The sequence below is a fragment of the Micropterus salmoides genome, unplaced genomic scaffold (genome assembly GCF_014851395.1).
Source record: "Micropterus salmoides isolate LMB-PRFRI ecotype aquatic unplaced genomic scaffold, ASM1485139v1 Ms_hic_scaffold_18, whole genome shotgun sequence".
Taxonomy (NCBI): domain Eukaryota; kingdom Metazoa; phylum Chordata; class Actinopteri; order Centrarchiformes; family Centrarchidae; genus Micropterus; species Micropterus salmoides.
In genome coordinates, this window is record NW_024040928.1 from 32,186,999 (window position 1) to 32,209,785 (window position 22,787).

At 42.7% G+C, this 22,787-nt stretch overlaps 2 protein-coding genes across 2 annotated transcripts in view; both read right to left on the bottom strand.

Annotated features, from left to right (window-relative positions):
• The window catches only part of LOC119908584 (kinesin-like protein KIF26A), a 56,785-nt gene extending 54,181 nt beyond the window's left edge, over positions 1–2,604 (bottom strand). Inside the window, exons 1-2 of the mRNA XM_038726370.1 lie at positions 2,485–2,604; positions 2,119–2,376 (exon numbers count right to left, since the gene is read on the bottom strand). Coding sequence (XP_038582298.1) covers positions 2,119–2,376; positions 2,485–2,604 — 378 coding nt within the window. The remainder of the gene's footprint in view (positions 1–2,118; positions 2,377–2,484) is intronic.
• Positions 2,605–5,037: 2,433 nt separating this feature from the next.
• Positions 5,038–20,060, bottom strand: LOC119909377 (NLR family CARD domain-containing protein 3-like). Its single transcript, XM_038727582.1, has 13 exons — positions 19,709–20,060; positions 18,392–19,518; positions 18,185–18,304; positions 17,870–17,986; positions 17,222–17,335; positions 16,551–16,664; positions 12,317–12,395; positions 11,914–12,136; positions 9,833–11,621; positions 9,532–9,705; positions 9,107–9,280; positions 7,375–7,421; positions 5,038–7,146 (listed from the first exon to the last, which is right to left on the bottom strand). The coding sequence occupies exons 2-13, from the start codon at positions 18,538–18,540 to the stop codon at positions 6,584–6,586; spliced, it is 3,663 nt and encodes a 1,220-aa protein (XP_038583510.1). The 5' UTR covers positions 18,541–19,518; positions 19,709–20,060; the 3' UTR covers positions 5,038–6,583.
• Between the last annotated feature and the right edge of the window lie 2,727 nt (positions 20,061–22,787).

The following is a 22,787-nucleotide window of genomic DNA, read 5'->3' on the forward strand; positions in this document are numbered from 1 at the left end:
CAGCCGGCTGAATGATGTTGCTGGTCGTCGGTCCTGCAGTGAGCAGCTCATTAGTCTCAGTGCGCCGCTGGCCTCATTGTTTTAAACAGATCTGGGGCTTCGGCCTGAAGACCGGGAGCACCGTTTATCTCCAGCAGGACGACACTGCTCTTCTTAAAACAGTAAGTGAGTTAAACTGCATGTAGTTCAAGTTTTAAAGCAGCACAAAGACAAGTTGGTGTGTTTAGGGTCCAGGATGTTTTCAGCATGACGTCAGTGTGTGATGTGATTGGTCATGATTGTCACAGCCTCCAACACGCCCATTTGTGATTTGTGATACACTACAAACTTACTTATGTTGACCTGATGACGGCATTGGTTAAAAAGTCAGAGAATCACCAAAGTTCTTACGTTTCATCCTGAGGGGAACATCAAGGTCTGAACCAGGTTTCATCACAATCCATCAACAGCTGCTGAAACGTTTCAGTCTGGACCAAAGGACCAATCAGGAGCTAGCATGTCTCAACATCCAAACACCACCGCCGTGAAACCGAAGCAGCCATCAAAAAAACAACCGCCTTCCTCTGATGACAGTCGGTTCTACAGTGTAGCTGAAACTCTGATTTGTTGAAACCAGCTGAAAACCTGTGAAGTTATTCTCTCGGCTGTAAAACCTGACAGAGCTCTGAAATATGAGCCGTGATAATAATCAGAATCTGACACTCAGCACTTCCTGTCGGACCAATCATCCGTCACGGTGACGAGCTCATAAAGCTCCTGCTGACGGAGTCGCCTTTCTGCTGACCGAGCAGCTCCTCTGGGCTTTTACTGCAGCGGGGCCTCCACTTCCTGCTCCGGTGACCTCGGTACCTTCAATACGACTCGTATAACGTGGCTGAAACGCTCTGATTGTTCCGCCTAATATAGAAAACGGTTCTCTATATTGAAAAGTTATGGCATCTTGTCCACAGCAATATCAGAGCTTTCAACCTGGAATCAAATCTGCAACCTTATACAGCAAACATTGTGTGTGTGTTTTGGCTGTAAGTATTTTCCTGTGCTGTTTGTCCCTTTTCCTCTTCTGTCCTCTGGTTACATGAGGTCCACCTGGCCTGGAAACCAGGTCCTTATAAGCTCCTGAGCCAGCGTCAGAAAGAACTGCTGGTCTCGCTGCCTCTCAGGCTGGATTCTGTGTTTTGAATTTATTCTTTTGGTCTTCTTGATTTGTTTTCTTGGTTGTTTCTCTTTATGTTAATAAATCCCACAGTTTTGGTTGTTTCAAAGGTCTTTTTCTGTGGTTGGTTTGGGTCGGTGTTGGAGTGCTGTTCACCCCGTAGAGCTGCTTATGGGTGAGGCGTAACAGTGTGTGTGACTGACTGACCAACTGAGTGGGCGAGCGAGCAAGAAAGAGTGAGATAAAGAGAGAGAAGCAGCGAAGTCAGATCATCCAACAAATCAGATCAAACCAGAGAGAGAGAGTTAACAGCATAGAAAGTGGAGCTCTCTCGCCCAGCAGAGCTGCTCTCATGTTCACGCTTCACTATAAAAACCTGACAGAGGAGTTCAGCATCAAACTATCTTCTCTGTCCGCTTCTGAAGCGAAGCCTTCACACATCACTGACAACAGCGACAGGACAGGAAGCGAAGATTCATCCAGGACTTTTCTGTCCTCGACCCAACGTGAAAGCAGAAATATACAAAATCCATAATCCTTACAAATCTATCAGATCAAATCTGGATCCACTATGAACTAAAATGTTGGCAGACCCACGTCAGTGTTCACCTCCTGACCTTTAACTTTGACTTGATTGATTTGTTTGACATTTCAGTGTAGCTACTCTCATGAGCTCTGAAGTATTTGGTCCCGCCCCGCCGCTCTGCTCCTACCAACCAATCAAACTGACTTAACCTCTATCCCATTGGTTGCCTTGTTTGAATGTGGCCCCAGCATAGACAGTATACCTATGAGGCTCACCTGTCAAACACCAACGCAGCGTCACTGATGGACTAATAGTTTTTTTAGATTCACAGAGTGGAGCCTTCCCTGTAGGCTTTGGTTGGCTTCACTGTTCCAACTCTGGCTTACCCCTTTGGCCCCTATTCGTTGTGACTTTAAATGTTGTGTTGTTGTGTCCTGACCTTCAGAGCCGTGCTGTCGGCCAGAGCAGCCGCTTGTCTGTTCAGCTGTGACGCCATGATGTGGCAGCGCTGACACAGTCTCTGCAGCTCCTCCTCCTCCGGTTCGCCGTAACGGCTCAGTTCGCTGGCCGACAGCGAGCCCTCAGGGTTCGGCCGTGAGGCACAGCTTCTGGACTCCTCTTCATCCTCACCTGCAGAGTGGAGACGCTTCCTGCGACACGTTGAGCCCAGAGGAAGAGGAGTCTCGCCCTCCACCACCTGCAGTCAGATCACAAACCTTACTGTTCTGTGTAGTTTACACTTCATGGTTCATTTTCTCCTAATTCCCTGTTTGCCTTTGGCACATCGACAACATTCACACTGCACATCAGCAAACAGATAGATGATAACACACAGGGCTGAGGTTCTGGAGGTAGAGCAGGTCGGTGGTTCGAAGCCCACATCCTCCTGTCCATGTCTGAACCCAAACTGCTCCAGCACCTGCATCTCGCTGCATCAGTGTGTGAGAGTGTGTGAATGAATCAAAGAGCTATAAATAGAGCCATTTAGATTATTCAATATTTTTGGCAGGACATTAAATTCTACTTGATATAAATGGAAAACAATTTGCTTTATTTATTTTAGTTAAACCAACTAAACTACAGATTAAATAAAGGGCTGAAGTTTAGTTAAGTCAATATATCATGGCCATACAGGCTAATGTAGCCTACCAACGTGTTCTCATCTCAGTCTGTCATAACTGACGCTTTCATATATTATTATATATTAATATCATATATATATGATATATATATATATATGATATTATATTCCAATTTCCGCATACCAAGTACTTAAGCATACCTTTTCCATTCACCTCCCCTTTACTCAGCTTTTTCATCCCTCCCACCCAAATCCCTTTCTTTTCCTTTCTCTCTCCTCCTGCTCCCTTCTCTCTCTTTGTCTGCTTACAGGAATCGGGGGTGTCCGCTCGCCTCCCCTCATCCTCTCATCCCTTGACCCTCTCCCCCATCCCTCAGCCCACCATCCAGGCACTGAATCCGTCCCTTCCATATAATCTCATCTCAACTCCATCATAAGCAGTAAACCATTTAAATCTACATCTTCACAAGTTTGGTCTTTGTTGGTGAAGTGTAATTATTTGACTTAAAGGTATGTATGAAACGTCACTGTTTGCTGGCAACACAAAGGAGGCTAGCAGCTAGGGTTAGCCGGTCGACATGCATAAAGTCAGTGACTTAGGTTTAGGTACTATTATGGTAAGGGAAGGGGGCTTTGGGGGGCTTTCAACGCCTTTAACACAAACGTAGCTCGTACAGACACTTGGTCTGTAGAAGAGGCCCCAGGAGTGTCTCATAAAGACACACCAAGGGCATCTCACAGACACTAAAGGGTACCTTTAGGGTACCTTTAGGGTACCTTTAGTGTCAAGTAAATACACTTTTTCAAATTTCAAATTTGTGTCTAATAACATCATCACAATTGTCATATTGATATGCAAATTAGCCATTAATTACTTACAAAATTAGACAAAAGACCTTTAAGTCAATACGTGATCTCTTGATATCAGTTGTATTTTTCCACATATAACATCTACATAATTAATAAAACTGATTAAAGAATTTATGTCATTCGCTTTTTAGATTTTCTTAAGTTAAATGTTCTAGTTTAACAATAGACAGATAGATAATTTTACTCACTTTAAGTATACTAAGTAGAGTAATTTGGCAAAGCAATTGATATTACAAATGCTTTTAAATATTTTTTAATTGTATCTAGTGCATAAAACTTTAAAATACTAGCTGAATAATTTGGCAATTCAGATTTTCATTACACTTACTTATTTTTTTAAGGGAACCGGTTTCCTTGAAATGTTACAGTAAATTCAACTTATCTGTGCTTACAGTGGAGTTGTAAATAACATTTTATGTGACTGACTGTTTTGTCTCTCCTGAACAATAAACTCACATCAAACATGTTGGAGTACAACAGTGAAATAGTGAAACGAATGTATAACAAAATTCTTCAGCAACAGGGATCAATAAACATTGAATATGAACTCTCAGCACAGAGAAAAACAACATGTGCTGATAAAGCATGTGAAAAAGGATCATAGTGAACTCCTCCTGATGTGAAGACTTCGACATATCTACATGTTCAAATCACAAAGCACAGCAGTTTCAACCACACAGTAACTTCATTCAGTACATGTTTCCACACACGAACAGCCGTTTCACCAGCGTCAAGCTAGACCGACAGAGACAGGAACCTGACTTTCAAAGTAAAAAAAAAGTTTTTCATCAATGGAAAAATTAGTATGATGAATCTATCACTTGGATAAATGGAATAAAACTACAGTCAAGAAATTCAATGGAAAACCACTGAAATGCCAGATTGTCCACTTTAATTTGACTGTGCTTCTTCTTTGCATAAATTACTTTTCTGATGACAGTTGGTCTCCACTCCAGCCTGACGAGTCCTGAAAGCTGCAGGAAGACTTTACATGAGGATAATAACCTGATACTCACTGTGTATCTCCTGTAGTCTTGTCTGTGCCCCCGAGCTGTGTTCCAGTACTGAGAGTACATGTTAATAAACTCTAATAAACTCTGATTATCTGAAAAACTCTGAATCTCTGTGACTTTCCTGTGTTTGTTAGTAGAGAAGCAGTTTCAGTCTCTGTAAGCTGGCGATGAAATCTCTGTGAAACAAAGGGTGTGTGTGTGTGTGTGTGTGTGGGAGGAGAATGATGTCGCTGAAGCGTGAACTTTCCGACTGCAGGAGGCTGAGATGATCCTTCGCTCGACATTGAATTACATAACTGCTGTGTAGATTGTGAGTGAAGACTGAGATTAAACTTGACTAATTAGTTATAGTGAGAATAGTGGAGCTGGATAAAGAGCAGTAATGGAAACTAACTAGTTTAGAGAATTTATTGTGGCAATTTATGCTACAGCACATGATACAGCTAGGGACACATTATATCAACCAGGGATGTCACTAGGATAGAAAGACAAGGAGGGCTTTCTGCACCAATTTCTGTCTAAAACTCAACAGAACTTACTGTATGTCAGTGCAGCTCTCAGTCATTCTGTGTTGCTCTCAGATATGTTTCTCCTGTAGATCAACTTTGTCCCTGCTGAGTCAACACACATGCAGATGAAAAAACAATAATTTTGTCTAGTCCATTTTTGAATCAGGTTTGGCACAGGTACCACAGCTAGATTCTCTCATTGACCAGGATTCAAAGAACTGCTAACTCTGGTTGATTAATGTTAACATTACTGTAGCTAGCTAGCCAAACAAAAATGTTAGATAACTCTGTTACAACATAGCGTAAGTGTAACTGTAATTCAAGGCAGCAATAAAGACAACATGATGCCTTTAAAAGCAGTATTCACATACTGTCACTAAAAAAGCTGCTTTTTAGGTGAATATTCACACAAAGACACACCTGAGCAGCAGGTATCCTAAAATGCTTTGTTTACCTCACTGTGTCGCGGCAGTACAGCAGTCATGAGCAGTGAAAACAAGGAATGGAGTTTAACTTTTATGGACACTAAATGAGCAGAATGGAATGGATATGATGAAGCAGCATGAAAGTGACGGCTGTAGCTTAAAACGCAGAATGGAGTTTATTAGAGCATTTCTCAGGTGGAATGGATTTGATTGACGACGCTCTGAAAGGTGAACAAACAGACAAACAGCTGGGTCCGATATCATTGGTCTTAAAAAGTGGGTGGATCTTGTCATACAATACAATGGTTACGACGCCCATGTAATGTTAGCTTTTAGACACATCAACACTGCATGGGGGGAATTCACTTAGGACGCTTCTGCCCCTGTTTCTACTAAGTAAGATGCTCCATGAACTTTAGCGTAGATGTCGTCCGCCACCCAGTGGGCATTTTCCAGAGTGACCTGCACCTTTGATGCTATTACTTCTTTGGCCAACCAGCAACCATTTTAGGGCCTTCCTGGAGGGCTTTCTTTTGCTCTGGTGTTTACGGTATTCTTCATCTGACAGGTGTCCACCTTTGTGAGGAGAAGACTTACAGATGATGTGAGGCAGGCATTCCAAAAGCTAAATCAAAGTAATCCATAACGCAACTAGTGAGAAATCCAAAATGACAGAAAACAACCAAAACATTTGGGGAAACAAAGGCAGTGATCCAGAAACACCAGACCTTAGCAAGCACACTCAGAAGACTGTCATGGACCATGATGAACAGTGAAACTGCACTTTATATCAGTTTGTTCACAAGTTTAACCTTTGTAGCAGACATTTTTAACATATAGTAGTTTTCAGACTTGTGAAAAGTTCAGCCCAGAGGAGATCATTTCACCATTTCTAAGAAAACACATTTCTGACATTAAAGGCACAATCAGTGAGCCAGATGTTAACCAAAGTGAAGCCTCGTCCACCACCAACATTTAAACCACAGGACTGGAAGTTGTCTCCCTCCTACACAGAACACAGAGACACTGAGGAACCAGAGGACCAGAGCCCCAAACCAGGATAAAGAGGTTCAGTGAATGTGGTGTTGAAGGTGTGGAGGTGGATCAGTGTGTCAGAGGAGACTCTGTAGAAGGACAGAGAGCCAGCAGGACAGTCCACATACACTGCTACTCTGTCAGAGGAGGAGGAGGAGGAGGAGGAGGAGGAGGAGGAGGAGCAGCAGAGAGGGAGGACCGTTTTTCTGTTATTGTGCCAGACAGAGTAACGACCATCAGAGCAGATCAGACTCCAAGACTGATCATTCAATCCAAACACACAGTCTTCTCTGCCTCCTCTCCTTCTGATTCCTCTGTAACTCACTGAAATATAAACTTTTCCTCTCCACTCGACCTCCCAGTAACAGCGACCAATCACACCATTTCTAAACAGCAGCTGAGGCCAGCAGTCAAATCTCTCTGGATGATCAGGATATGGCTGCTTCTCTGTCACATGTGTCACCTTCCTGTTGTTGTCAGACAGTTTGAGCTTTCTGTGTGCTGTGTTTGGTTCCAGGGCGAGTTCACAGAAATCTGATGGAGAGAACGAGACACAACACAGCAGCAGTTTATCATCAGACACATCTGAAGGTTTATTCTTTGTTTGTGTGCTGATGTTGTTCATTTCTATAAAGTTTAATGATGATGCATTTAGTCAGTAATGTTTGAATGAATAAATACCACAACTATCAACTTTGTATTGAAAGAGAAACTGACTGTGTGCTGTTTTGTCATCATGAGTCAGATTGAATCCACACTTACACTTCCTCAGACCAGGTTTTAACCTCTGCTCTCCACCATGGTCCACCCTGGAGGAAGAAACACAGTCAGAGTGATTTTCTATCCAACATGAGTCCTAACTGCTGTTCAACATGAAGCAGTGTTCCTCAGTTTGTCAGTGTGACAGAGAAACAGGCTGAAACTCATCTGTCTCCAGGATTCTTTCACTGTCTGAGAGAAAAAGACCTGAAGAACTATTTGACCAACATTCACACATGAGCATTAAACAGATTCAACTTGTATTGTGTAATTTATGTAATTTGTTAAATTAAAAAATTAGAAACTGAGGGCACTGTATGATGTAAAGACTGTGAAGCTTTTTGACACAAATGTGTCATTTAATAATAAAATAAATAAAACAAATTGACTTAAGAATGTCACATCAATAAAGAGTTGTATTTCAGGTGAAAAAGTAAAGTGTGTGTGTGTGTGTGTAGGGATGATCCAAGTATCATAGTTACTGTCAGTCATAGTGAACAAATTAATAATACGTGCACAAAATGTGCAGCGTCACAGTGGTGACAGACATATGGTTCTGCTGGACTGCAGGCCTCACAGGCCCAGAGAGAAGCCTACAAGTCTGACACTAACATTTGAACATAATAAGAAAGCCAATTAACATTACTGTGTGTTTCAGACACATACTGAAATTCAAAGAAGACATAAATACAACTGAACATTTTCATTGTTGTAACAACTAGTCCAGACTCTTGTAGCCATTGTGACAGCCTGGGGCCTTAGGACTGTGTGGTGTTGGCCTGTCTCTCTCTTCTGTGTTTTCAGGTCTTTCTTCCTGTGTGGTCCGACACACCCACCTCATCAGTGATCCTGGCCACCTACTGAAGTCTTTAAAAGCCATGGTGAATCCAAAATAGCCGCTCTCGTGCTCATGATCTCCTGAGCTCCTTAGTCTTTTAGTTGTTAGTAGTGTTTAGTTTTGAGTATGTTGAGTTTGAGTTTAATTGTGTTTTCAGTAGTGCTGGGCAAATTTTTAATCGCGATTACAAAATTGAATAATGAATTCTAAAGTAGTGTATTGCACACTTTTGATTTAAATGTACTGTTATATACACAAAAGTGCAATAACATGTGGTTTGCAAACACTTTCAACAAATAACGTGCTTTTTAGCAGTATTCCCTTTATACAATAGCAATAAAATATTTCTTGTAAATCTCAACTTAAACATTAATGTAATCAAACCAAATATTAAACCAAAGCTATTTGCCACTGCCAGGGCATTACCTTTTATCTAGCTTAGTAAAACAAGTTATCATCAGAGTCCAGTTTTCTTGGGATTCTTTCTGAGCAGGTATCAGTAAATTAATTAATTTATCATTGAGGTGAAAAGGTGCAACATGCACATTTAAATAGTTTACTTCCCCAAAAGACACAAAAGATGAGGGAATACTAAATTGTGTGCTAACTGAGCAGGGATTTTATTAAAGAAAAGTTGATCTACAGGCGAAAACATAATCAAAAGCAATATCTACAGGATGCCTGAAGGCCTTACTGCATTAAATTCTATTAATTTTTTTATATTAATAAATTTATATTATATAAACTGTCACCTGCCACCTGAATATTGTGTTTCCCTTTATATAGATAAAGATAAAAAAATCTCACCTAGGGCTCCAACACTGTCAGGGCCAACCTTGCTCCCATGACAGACAAGACAGGAAGGACAGTGTCTGTGCTCTTGTTTTCTGCCCATACCTGAGAGTGTCCAGTTTCCAGTGTGGATCCTCCAGTCCAGCAGACAACAGCTTCACCCCTGACTCTCCTAGATAATTGTAGCTCAGGTCCAGCTCTCTCAGATAGGAGGGGTTGGAGCTCAGAGCTGAGGCCAGAGAAGAACAGCCTTCCTCTGTGATCTGACAACCTGACAGCCTGAAATCAGGAAAACATCATCAACTCAGTGTTTTAAAAAATGAGTTTGACTGTGCGTGTTTGTGTTTGTCAGTCAGCCTGAACAGAGACGTACATTATCAAAACTACTGGTAATAATGTGATTATTACCTGTGTTTTTGTACATTGTTTAAAGAGGAGAGGAGTTGTCTGTTTTTATGAAACTGAAAAGTGCTGAAGCTAAATGGCTCTGCAAAACCAGTGTGAAGCTTAACGACGAGCTGAATTCTGACCTGAGAGTTTCCAATTTACAGTGTGGACTCTCCAGTCCAGCAGACAGTAGCTTCACTCCTGAATCCTGCAGGTTGTTGTTACTCAGGTCCAGCTCTCTCAGACTAGAGGACTGGGAGCTGAAAACTGAGCACAGAGCTTCACAGCTTCTCTCTGAGAGGTTACAGAAACTCAGTCTGGAGGATTGTTGAGACAAACAAAACAGTTTGTAATGTATCATCTACAAAATATTTACAATATAATATATTAAATATCAATGCAAAACAAACTGCTAACTGGTAATCTTCTGATGCTTCCACCTACAGAGCTTTGTTGGAGGCTTTGACCACTGGCAGCAGCCTCAGAAGAGCATCCTCTGAAGCAGAGTATTTCTTCAGGTCAAACACATCCAGATCTTTTTCTGATGACAGTAAGATGAAGACCAGAGCTGACCACTGAGCAGGAGAGAGTTTATCTGTGGAGAGACTTCCTGAACTCAGGGACTGTTGGATCTGCTCCACTAGAGAACGATCATTCAGTTCATGCAGACAGTGGAACAGATTGATGCTTCTCTCTGGAGACAGATCCTCACTGATCTTCTTCTTGATGTACTCAACTGTTTTCTGATTGGTCTGTGAGCTACTTCCAGTCTGTGTCAGCAGACCTCGTAGGAGACTCTGGTTGGTCTGCAGTGAAAGACCCAGGAGGAAGCGAAGGAACAAGTCCAGGTGTCCATTTGGACTCTGTAAGGCCTTGTCCACAGCACTCTGGTAGAGATGTGTTAGTTTAGGTTTGTCTCTGAAGACTTTTGACAGCCGGGACGTTGTTTGTTCTTCTGCCAGCAGATTGACAGCAGAGTTGATGAAGGTCAGATGGACATGAAGAGCAGCCAGAAACTCCTGAAGGCTCAGATGGACGAAGCAGAACACCTTGTACTGGTACAGCCCTCTCTCCTCTTTAAAGATCTGTGTGAACACTCCTGAGTACACTGAGGCTGCTCTGATATCGATGCCACACTCTGTCAGGTCGGATTGATAGAAGATCAGATTGCCTTTCTGCAGCTGCTCAAAAGCCAGTTTTCCCAGAGACTCAATCATCTTCCTGCTCTCTGGACTCCAGTGCTGATCTGTCTCAGCTCCTCCATCATACTTGATGTTCTTCAGTTTGGACTGAACCACCATGAAGTGGATGTACATCTCAGTCAGGGTCTTGGGCAGCTCTCCTCCCTCTCTGGTCTTCAACACCTCCTCCAGAACTGTAGCAGTGATCCAGCAGAAGACTGGGATGTGGCACATGATGTGGAGGCTTCGTGATGTCTTGATGTGGGAGATGATCCTGCTGGCCTGCTCCTCATCTCTGAACCTCTTCCTGAAGTACTCCTCCTTCTGTGGGTCAGTGAACCCTCTGACCTCTGTCACCATGTCAACACACTCAGGAGGGATCTGATTGGCTGCTGCAGGTCGTGTGGTTATCCAGAGGCGAGCAGAGGGAAGCAGGTTCCCCCTGATGAGGTTTGTCAGCAGCACATCCACTGAGGTGGACTCTGTGACATCAGTCAGGACCTCATTGTTGTGGAAGTCCAGAGGAAGTCGACACTCATCCAGACCGTCAAAGATGAACACAACCTGGAACTCTTCAAAGCTGCAGATTCCTGCTTCTTTGGTTTCAGGAAAGAAGTGATGAACAAGTTCCACCAAGCTGTACTTTTTCTCTTTCAGCACATTCAGCTCTCTGAAAGTGAATGGAAATGTGAACTGTATGTCCTGGTTGGCTTTGTCTTCAGCCCAGTCCAGAGTGAACTTCTGTGTTAAGACTGTTTTCCCAATGCCAGCCACTCCCTTTGTCATCACTGTTCTGATTGGTTCATCTCTTCCAGGTGAGGCTTTAAAGATGTCTTCTTGTCTGATGGTTGTTTCTGGTCTGTCTGGTTTCCTGGATGCTGTTTCAATCTGTCTGACCTCATGTTCATCATTGACCTCTGCAGTCCCTCCCTCTGTGATGTAGAGCTCTGTGTAGATCTGGTTCAGAAGGGTTGGGTTTCCTGCTTTAGCAATCCCCTCAAACACACACTGGAACTTCTTCTTCAGGTTAGACTTGAGTTTACGTCGGCACACTGCAGCAACAGTTCCTGAATGAAGAAAGAAGAAATGTGATTAATAAGTGGATGCTGCAGTTAATCTGATAAATGTAAACTTTAAGACATCAAGATGGTATTTATTTTCCTCCTCCATGAAATCTCTTCAGCTCATCAGCTGTGAACAGTTTCTGAGTTTCAGCCCAGAAGAATTCATAGATCTGATCCAAATGTGTGCATCATATTAACAGCAGAGTTTGAAATGGAAACTTCTCCCATGTTGCCTCCATTTCCTCTTTCCATCATGTTAAATCTGTTCAAATCCTCTTACTGCTCTGCAGACGCTCAGCCAGCTCCTCCTGCTTCATTCTCCTCAGGAAGTGCAGTGTGATCTTCAGAAATGCCTCTCTGCTGCTCCTCCTCTGCTCCTCCTCCTCACCGTCCAACACCTCCTCCTCCTCCCTCCCTAAGCATGCTGGGTAATCTGGACTCAGAACCCTCTGGAACTTCTTCACCTCGTTCTTCACAAACCTGCCAATGTTTTCCTGGAGCAGCTGGAACAGAAGAAAATGTAAAGTTGAACTGGTAGAAGTCAACATCAGATCATCTGTGACAGACAGAAAGCCTGCTGGTCTGCAGAGTGCAGCATGGAGACTGGATCAGAATGCTGCTTCACTATTTACTTTGTGGCTCCTGTAATTAGCAGTAGTAGCTGAGCTTGTACATTTACACACCATAAATATGGAGTCCAGGTCTGTTTGATGCTGCTGGGCAGACTGACCACTGGGAACCTCTGAGCTCTGCTGATCAACTCTGTGAAGAAAAAATCTGTTTAATTATAAAATAATTATTTTATTTTTTAAAGTATGGAGAATATCTTTTCTCAGATTAACCAGATTATAACACATTTAGGGGACCCTCTTGATTCAGTCAGCACCAACCGCCCCCTGCTGATGTTGGTCTCGGCTACTGGGAGATTGTAGATCCCAGAAACCTGAAGGCTTCTACTGGTGCTATTGATGGGCATGAGTGTAACAGGGGTGGGTACCTACTGATGTCCACTGGAGAGCACAGCCAAGTTACAGAGGATTTAAAAACTTGAATATCTCGTCCCTCTGGCTGATTTTAAACATTTAAGGTGACCAACTGACTGACCAACATTCAATGCAAATGTAAATGTACCCGAGTTAGCCACAGGCTAGTTTTCATCGACAGTCCCTTTACCAGATGGTTTTGGGCATCATAAAATTCATCATAAAATTGTAAACTAATATAATACAGTAAAATACCATATAAAACTAACAAAAGGTAAAAAGATTCTGGAGAAATCCAACAGCAGAATTAACATCATGATACAGAGCAAACAAAGACACAGCAAGTGATGTAGTTAATGTTAGGTAAATTGTTTTTTAGCAAACAGCCGTTACAGCTTCTGCTGCAAAGCTGAGAGGATGAGAAAGTCCCAGAGCAGCACAGAAGCTCCAGACAGTGATACTCATAACTCTCCTGCTACAGCTAATGTCACAACAACAGCATGTCTTGGTGAACTAGAAAGTAAGCGTAAGTAAGAGTGTCTGTGGGCAAGTCATTTAACATTACTGACACACACATCATGGCTGGAACAGCTGGAATAGTGTTGTGTGGCGGGGTGTGGGCCACTTTGTTTCCCGCTTAAAAAGCAAGGGCTGAGTGTAAATTCCAGAACTAGGGTTGCCAACTGTTCAGTATTAGCAGGATAGTCCCTTATATTGGGCCTAATTGATCTGTCCCATACGTGACCTCCCTTGTCCCGTTAATTGACTGCTATGCTGATCTATTCACTGATTAATACGATAGCAACAGCAGCAGTGCTGATCACGACACTTCACAAAAGCCTTCTGTACTTTATGTTGCAGGGAATTTTCAGTTGGCCATTGAGGTGAGAATGACTTTACTCAACTTGCTTCCACAGAAATGCACAAGAAGGCCACACCAGCTAAAGGTGCAAGCAATATCGGTGCCTTGTTCAGAGCAGCTGCTGTGGAAACTGACAAAATGAGGGCAAAGCCTTGTATGTGTGTCACACTGTCACAAGGAAATAAATGAGAAAGTCAGATTAAAATGGATTTATAAATAAATAAAAATAAAGGACAGAAAAAGGTAGGTCTTTAAATTAGATTTGAAGTTCTCAATGGTGGTTCAGGACTTGATGTTAGATGGAAGACTATTCCAAAGCTTGGGGGCAGCAACAGAAAAGGCTCGGTCACCTTTAGTTGTGAGGCGTGAGAAGGGCACTAAGAGGAGTTGTTGTGAAGATGATCTAAACGACCTAGGTGCAGAATATGGAATTAGCAGATCAGTAATGGATTGTGGGGCTAAGCCATTGAGGGCTTTAAAAACAAATAATAGAATTTTAAAATCAATTCTGTATTTTACCGGTAACCAGTGCAAGTGAGACAAGACCGGAGTAATGTGTCGTCTTCCCTTTGTTCCAGTTAAAAGTCTAGCAGCTGCATTATGAACCACTTGTAGTCAGGAAAGTGTTGAATGGGTCAGCCACTATACAGGGAATTACAGTAGTCCAGCCGTGAGGTGATAAGCGCATGTATAACTGTTTCCAGGTCTCTGTGGGATAAAAATGGCTTCAATTTGGCTATAGTTCGACGCTAACCTTCACGACACTACTGATTTGTTTGTGAAGAAGATGCACTTGGGAAGAAGAAAGCTGAGATGATCACAATCAATGTTTTAGGACCAAGGACTGTGCAGGACATCCTGATTGATCTTTCCCCGACCAAAGGTGAGCCTGTGTTTTACTTGGTTGCCACCAATGCCTCAAAAGAGGGAAACAGAAATATGTTTCCAGTGTGCGTGAGATATTTTCTGTGTCTGATGGAGTGAAAAACTGCACATGGTTTTCATCAAGCACTGATGAACTGCCTGATAAAAGCATGAACTGGAAATAAAACACATCACAGCCTATGAGGCAGATAATGCCAATGTAATCTTTGGAAGACACCACTCTGTTTAAGTTATTGAGACTTGGTGAGCAGAAGCATGTCCGTCTTAAATCTTTTGTATTTAAATGTTTTATTTCGTCAAGTTTTCCAATTTATATATGAGTGCAAAACTACAACACACAGAAGTTTACTGCCAATCAGGTTGGATAACCGAAGCTGCTGTGGGGGAGAGTATGGTGGTCTCAGTGTTACTGAGTGTTTGGAGTCTGCGGCGAGCGTGTGGCAGTTGGCAGAGACAGTAACCAGCAGTGGCAACAGTGGGATTCCTGTGGTTAAGTGTAGTGATTGACTATCCAACGAAGGTTAAAAAACAAGGGCAACTGGACTTGGTTGAAGATACTGGAAGACGTTTCGTCCCTCATCCAAAGGACTTCTTCAGTTCTGACTGACTGGCAGGGAAACTCAGCTATTTAACCTCAGTGGGGTCGTTATCCCGGGTCATCGATACCGCTGGTTCGTTAGTGTTCCCGGTTGCTGTGACGACAGTCGTTACAGTCGTTAAGACTACCTGTGGCCGAGACTGAACGACCATCGTTGGTATCTTCACCTGAGGCCAATAGGTTACGTTTGTTGAGTTTCCTGGGAAGTGATGAAAGGACAGCATTGTAAGTGGGGGATAAGTGGTGGCGTAGACCCCCTCCCCTGTTCAATGACGGCTTCTCAACCCTGGTGTAGATGCTTCCTTGACACCTCTTTCAAACCATCCATCTTCTCTGTCTAAAATGTGCACCTGGTGGTCCTCAAACGAGTGTCCTCTGTCCTTCAGATGTAAGTAGACTGCAGAGTCTTGACCTGAGGAGTTGGCCCTTCTGTGTTGAGCCATGCGTTTGTGTAGTGGTTGTTTAGTCTCCCCAATATACAGGTCTGTGCATTCCTCACTGCATTGGACCAAATACACTAGATTGCTTTTCTTGTGTTTGGGTGTGCGGTCCTTGGGGTGGACCAGCATCTGTCTTAGTGTGTCTTAGTGTAACACACTAAGACACACTAAGACAGAAGATACCAAGATGGTCGTTCAGTCTTGGCCACAGGTAGTCTTAACGACTGTAACGACTGTCGTCACAGCAACAAGGAACACTAACGAACCAGCGGTATCGATGACCCGGGCCAACGACCCCACTGAGGTTAAATAGCTGAGTTTCCCTGCCAGTCAGTCAGAACTGAAGAAGTCCTTCGGATGAGGGACGAAACGTCTTCCAGTATCTTCAACCAAGTCCAGTTGCCCTTGATTTTTAACCTTCGTTGGATAACTATGACCTGGACGACTGAGAATCTTCATAGACATAGTGATTGACTGTTTTTTCTGTTGATTGTGCATTTAGAGACACTTTTTGTAAATAAATCCCTTTTGTTTTGTTAACTTACTCCTTTCCTGGTTTTCTTCTGCCCTGGAACAAACTATAAATTGTACTTACCTCCTCCCCCTGGGCTTCCATCTGAGGTTCGTAGCAGTGGGTTTTGCTGTCTGATTCCGTATCCATCAACCTACAGACACCTTTTCATTTCCCCAGTATCTCCAGTAAGAGGAAATTCCTGTGCTTCTAATTCAGGGTAATCCAATTTTTCAAAGTAAAAGCTCTCAGTTTAACTCAAAATAAAGCACTGCTGCAAAAAATGTGCTCGCACTTTTAGTTTGTTTGCAAAACCACTAAAGAGGAAGTGATTATGTGAGTAACTGTTGCTGTCATGACTGAGATCTATTTCAGCACCGCTAACACAGTTTTTATTTATATTTTGCCGCTATCAAAGCACCATAATCTGACAGAGGGCCAAATATTACTTACGGACAGTTTTGGCGAGGGTCCATAATCACAGAAAGAATAAACATGTTTCCCTTGTCAATGTTGTAGAATATGTAGATGAATTCTAATTATGTATCATTCTCCAAAGCTATGACTTGACCGTCACAGGCTAAAGTATATTAAGCCTGTGACGGTCAACTTAACAACAAAAACATTAAGATTCTTACCTTTGTTCAGCACGGTTATGTCCAGCTTTGAATTCAATGGGGAAACTCTTAGACCGGTTGCTCTTCATGGACACACAGCTGGGTTCAGGAGAGTCTGGTCTCTGCTGATGGATCCTGGTATGAACAATGAAATGACAAATCAAGTCTGTCCTTATGTGTTAATCTTGAAGATTTTCTCATGTGTTAAATGGCACCTTTGACCTGTTGTCACATCAAGTGTGTTTAGAGAAACCTTCAGTAAGAAAAGCAGCTACAATCAACGTCACCATGGCTAACTAGCTCAGAGAACAGCCAGTAAACTGCTTGTTTTTAAAGATAATGTAGTGACAGAAGCTAAACTGATGGCATGTCCTTTGAGGGGACTGCAGTCTCATAAACTCACTGCAGGTATGTTAGCCATTAGCTTGCTGATATGTAGCTGCAGCTTATGAAGTTCAACATAGATTAAAAGTGGATCTACAAATTGGAGCGTGAACAGGGTCTGAATTCAGACCTCCATCCTGACCCCTCCCACATGAGCCAATAGAAGAAGAGTGGTCCCAGTGGGAGGTAAATCACGTCCTTTGATGCCACAAAAATATAAAGAAGAACATTGCAGCTGATGTTAATCAAGATAAGTACATTTAGCCTGTGACTGTCAACAAAACAACACAAACATGTAAGAGTCTTACTTTTGTTCAGCACGGTTATGTCCATCTTTGAATTCAATGATTAAACTCTTAGACCGGTCGCTCTTCATGGACACACAGCTGGGTTCAGGAGAGTCTGGTCTCTGCTGATGGAACCTGGTATGAGACCAAACACAGAGCTATGACAATACCAGCACTACAGCAGCACCTCTAGTTTGTTCTATAAAGTCCAAGGCATCACATGGCTCACAGTTATTACTGGGGCCACTTTGCCAGAATAACTGCAGCTCAGCAGCAGGGAGCTTGGTAACAGTGTCTGCATCATATCCAGTTTTAGGCTACCTGAGTAAGAATGTTGGACCCTGACACTAATGTAACACAACACAGGGAAGCTATTGGCAGAGTTCATGTTAACACAGACAACACCCTGTCAGCAGTGTTCATAGAGACTATTTCTTTGGTAAAACTGTCTGTGAAAGCTGTGAGCAGCAGAAAAGATCCAAAACTGACTGACTGAAAGATTCCACTAGACAGAAGAGGTTTGTGATTTAGTTGGACTCACTATCTAGACCACTGCCCTGCTGTCGGTTATTGATTTGTTCAGATATTTGTCCCTTTTTGCTGCAGTTAATTTTTTTGTGAGAAAAGAGAAAATTAAAGAACATGAAAAAAAACCCCATACATTCTCACCTTTCATCAGCAGAACATTGTCCATTTTTGAAGTTTATATGTTTTTCCATTGACCAGTCACTTTTCATGGACACACAGCTGGGTCCAGGTACAGGTCCAATAGCGTCTGGTCTCTTCCTTGTATGAACAAAGAACTGACAAATCACTTGTCAGTAGATTTAATACATATATTTATGTGCTGGTGTCTCTGGTAGTGAGTTGTCGGCTGAATCTGCAGTTTCTCTGTATTACAGAGTTTTATAGCAACTTTCAGTTGTTGTTTATCTGTCTGGCTGCAGCTTTACTGTGAGCAGCTTAAAACTAAATTTTATTTACCTCCACTGCCCTTTAAAAGCAACAGGATGCTGCATCAACTGGTTACTATTCACGGACACACAGCTGGGTCCAGGTCCAGGTCCAGGTCCAGCAGAGTCTGGTCCCTGCTGCTGCTCTGGGCTTCAACACAACACACACAGAGCTTTGAGAGTGAATAATGATGGTGGAGTGATTTGAGTCCTGGACAGTTAGAGATCCTCATCTCACCTCTGAGCTTTGGTCTGGCTGTCATGTTCCCCACACAGAGTGCTTTTAGAGGGAGGGACTCCCTCCTCTCTGTCCTCACACTGATTCATAGCAGAGCCCACACCTTCACACAAACACAACAACATGCTGAGAGAGCTGCACTCATTCATTACAACAAGCTTTACATCTCAGATCATCACTGCTCTCTACCACAGTGTCATTCTTCATTCCACCACCTGATGGAGCCAAACGGAAGACATTATTTCAAACATTTCAACTGTGGACAAAAGAAACTACATTAGATTCATTTCTGTACAGCTGTGCAGTCTTCAGAGAAAAAGAGAAACTGTCCCCAAAACCTTAAAAAGTCCTTTAATCTGAATAATTTACTTTCATCCTGAACTTCACCCCAAAGAACAACAGAAAAAGGAGGTGTGGTGAGAAAATGAAAATATAACTTTGTACTATGTTGCCAGAAATGTAAGTCTGATCTCACTGAGATTTAAAACCTCTTTTTCAAGAGAGACCTGGCCAAAATGGCAGCATATTAACAATTAGGATAAGAACATGTTTGTAAGATATATACAGACTCGGGTATGTGTCATATTGAGGGACTGTTTGATAACACATGCAGATAAGGCATGTATTTAGAATAATAATTTAATAATTATTAGGCTATAATTAATTAAATAATGCTGTATATACGTGAAGATACTGATGCAATAATGTTCTTAAATATCAGGATAAAAGCTGACAACAGCTTCTCACCCCAAGGAGATTTTAATAATTAAATAATTATTTAGCCGAGCTTTTATCCAAAGTGACTTATAGCAGCTATATGTGTCAGAGGTCGCGCGCCTCTGGAGCAGATAGTGTCTTGCTCAGGGACACATCGGTGGATGTCATGGTGGGAACCAAACCCAGATTTAACTCAGGGTTATTAAGCAAACTCTGCTGCTGCTCTGGTGTTAAACGATGACGGCGAAAAAGATGTTAGTTGAGACGGTGGGAACTTTACTGGAGTTGGTGCGCGTTCACATTTCAGGGGCGTGTTCGGTCCCGCAGTTTTTCATAACGGCCAAGGAGACTTATTGGCAGCACACTGAGCACATCTGGAGTTATGTTCACAGCGTTCTTCTTGAAATTCTCTGTTTAGTAATAGAGCCAGGGGAGAGGGGGAAAAATCCGAGAGGAAACTCAGATTAAAGTGGTAAATTTAGTGGTGAAATGATCCCAAATAAAACCAAGAATATAACCTGCTCGGTGCAGTTTAGAGATGCAGGTTAAACTGCCATGACAGCTTTTCTCGGGTAAATCTTATTCATCTTCCAAAATTACCTGGATAATCCAGTCAGCTCGCTTCGTAGTTTGACCTCCTCTAGCAGATTGTTCCTGAGCTGCAAACGCCCTGTCCCCTCTGGATTTCAGCCAGGTCTCTGGAACAAACCAAAACCCGAGGCTCTCCAGGCACGAGCTGCTGTGCGGGTACTCGGACCATGTAAAGCCTTAAATGTAAAACTTTAAAATCAGTTCTAAAACACACTGGCGCCGGAGTAATGAGGGCGTTGTCGGTGTGTCCTGTAGCGAAACCACCGAGGACGCCTTAAATCCTTACCGTACGTCATTTGGGGGAGGTAAAACAAAATGTGTGCTTTTGGCTACCCTGAACAGAAAATCCAGCTGCAGGAAATCTGATTCCTCCCAGACACACTGCACAGAGCGTGATGACGTTTTCTTGAATGGAATGACACAGTCTCCTCTGGATGTTCCTCGAGTGAGGCGACTGGAGTTGGACCTTAAACTCAGAAACTCACTAAGAGGTGGAGGGGCCAGCCCATGAAGGATTTTATATGCTAGACAGATATTTGTGAACTTAATAAAATTTTCCGAACTTAATAAATTATATTTTGACAGAATATTGCAGTGGTAAAAATGACATGGTTTCTTATCCAAAACTTTAAGTGTTTGCTTGTATAGGGATTGTATTGGTTTTAAAGTGGTGTGGTTGGCCTGAGACCAGATGGTGAGGCAGTAAGTCATATGCGGAAAAAATCAGTGAATGCATAAACATTTTGGCTGCTCGGGTGGACATTGAGTTCCTGATAAATCAAAAATTAGACTTTCTTGACAGTTTTGGTGATATGAGAATTAAAATTAAATTTGGAGTCTATGAGAATACCAAGATACTTAAATTCTTTAACAATTTGAAGTTTTTCACCACATATTACAATGTCCGGATTTGCTGTGGAGTTGGTAGTTTTAGTAAAAAACATACCAACTGTCTTGGAGACATTTAACTGAAGGCTACACTGGTTTAGCCATTCCCTGATCTTTACCATAGCGTTTGTAAGTTTAGTTGCCACTGATGTTTTTGATGGCCCATGTATGTATAGAACTGTATCGTCTGCATACATTTGAATATTTACTTCTGGGCACACACATGGTAGGTTGTTAATATATATATGCAAAACATAAGAGGGCCCAGAATTGACCCTCGGTGCACTCCAGTGGGCAAGTGAAGAGGTTCAGACTGATAGCTGCCAATACATACGATTTGTGATCGTTGATAAAGATAAGATGTGTAATGGGAATTCCAAACATATTGCATGTAACCCTGGACTCAGGGAGAGTCATCTCTGATGTGGCACTGAATCTGTGGAAACGTAACAGTCAAAATATCTCTGTTCTCTGTGTTATCCAGACTTCAGGGACAATATGTCTCTGTGGGATGATATTATTGACCCTAAAGCTGGATAAATAACAGGCTCACAGAGCTCTCCTCACTCATTCGAGCATACATGTACACGGCGTATGTGTTTTGCTGTGAGTCCTTCTGCAGAAGACTTGAATAAAATTCACAGAAAGACAACTGTTTGCCTGAGCTGTTTATTTAAACACACAATTCCCACCACAATTTTGGCGTTGTCGGGTCGTTACATGCGTGAGAGGACTCGTAAACTCTGAGCTGCAGGTGAAAAACGATGAATTCTCCAAATATTAATTACATGGCGACTACTTATGGTTTGGGCAGTATTGACCAGCTGGACATGTGGGTTAAACAGTGTGGTTTTCCAGCGACTGGCAGCTTCAACCTGAGACAGTCAGACACTCTGAGGGTTCAGTTAGAGAAAAAGGAGAGGGAGAGAAAACCTTTAAAGCTAACTGGGCCGCATATTCAGCATGGCTGAGAGAGGCGAGCCGCAGGGACAGAAAACTACAGGCAGGGACCGACCCCTCTAACAATTCTGCATCTCAGTGTGTCAAACTAGATCCGGACCTGGACTCAATTCCCCCGCGGCCACCTCGGCCAAACCTGCTCCGCCTACCGACCAACCTGCAGCTGGAGCAGCAGCGGCAACTCAATTGAAGATACAGAGGAAGATACAGAGGTCGGGGTCGAGGAGTCAGAGGCAGAGGACGTGGCAGATCTGATGCTTGTTACATCTGTAAAAAGCACGGACACTGGGCCCGAGACTGCCCAGAGTGTAACAAAGCTAATTCTTGCTAAATACAAGAATGATGCATTTCAACACATGCCTGAACATATAATCAATGTGGCAGGGAAAGATATCACATTTCTAGTTGACTCAGGAGCCACAGAATCGCTCATTAGAAGTCAAGAATTTCAAACTACTCCAAAAATGAGCGCTGGATGTCTGAGGACAGTGGGGGTTTCAGGGAAACCTCGGTTGGAGAGATTCACAGCAGCTTCAACATGCAGTGAGGAGATTGAAAAACATTTCAAACATTCTTTCTTGCTGTCAGACGACTGCCCTGTGAATCTCGAGGTATGATGTGTTTGTTGGGCATAATTCTGATTTCCACTCCCAAGGGGGTTGTGGTGGCCAGAATTTCTGAGATGGCATCACAGTTTGTTAAACAGAGTCAAAGGGAGTTACAATATGTCTATCAGTGGAAAATGCCAGAGGCAGCAGTGAACTCAGTTAATCATTCCTTACTCGCAGAGGTCAAGACACTTTTCCATAACACAGACACTCAGACAGACTTCATGTCCCCGCAAGAACTAGACTGCAGGTCACACGAACATCTTGGTGCTGATACGAGCTTTGAGAAAGAGTGGATCAGAAAACATAGAGATAAGAACTCACTGAGACTGAACTGGTTGTATTGGAGCAATAACAGATGTGCTGTTTCTGTTGTTGTGAATGACCCACACTGCAAAACTCTGTTTCAGATTCCTAACTCAGTTCCTCATGTCCCTCTGGTCAAAGCTAAACATGACAGGTGGGAGGATTTAGGACCCTGGGTGAGAACATGCTGTGAGGCCGGTGGGTGGGGAAAGACGTCAGACACAAAATGTTGACTTTCAACAGGTAAAATATTTTCTTTGTAGTGAATGAGGTAAGAACTGAAAACAGATTTTCTGATGTCAAATTTGATAACCATGAGATAAAGC

Coding starts and splice junctions, on each gene's coding strand:
- LOC119909377 (XM_038727582.1), bottom strand. CDS start 18,540: ATGAATGAGTGCAGCTCTCTCAGCATGTTGTTGTGTTTGTGTGAAGGT. Junction 12,396..16,550: donor CATAACCGTGCTGAACAAAG/GTAAGAATCTTA, acceptor TTTTCTTCACAG/AGTTGATCAGCAGAGCTCAG. Junction 9,281..9,531: donor TGTAAATTGGAAACTCTCAG/GTCAGAATTCAG, acceptor TCCTGATTTCAG/GCTGTCAGGTTGTCAGATCA.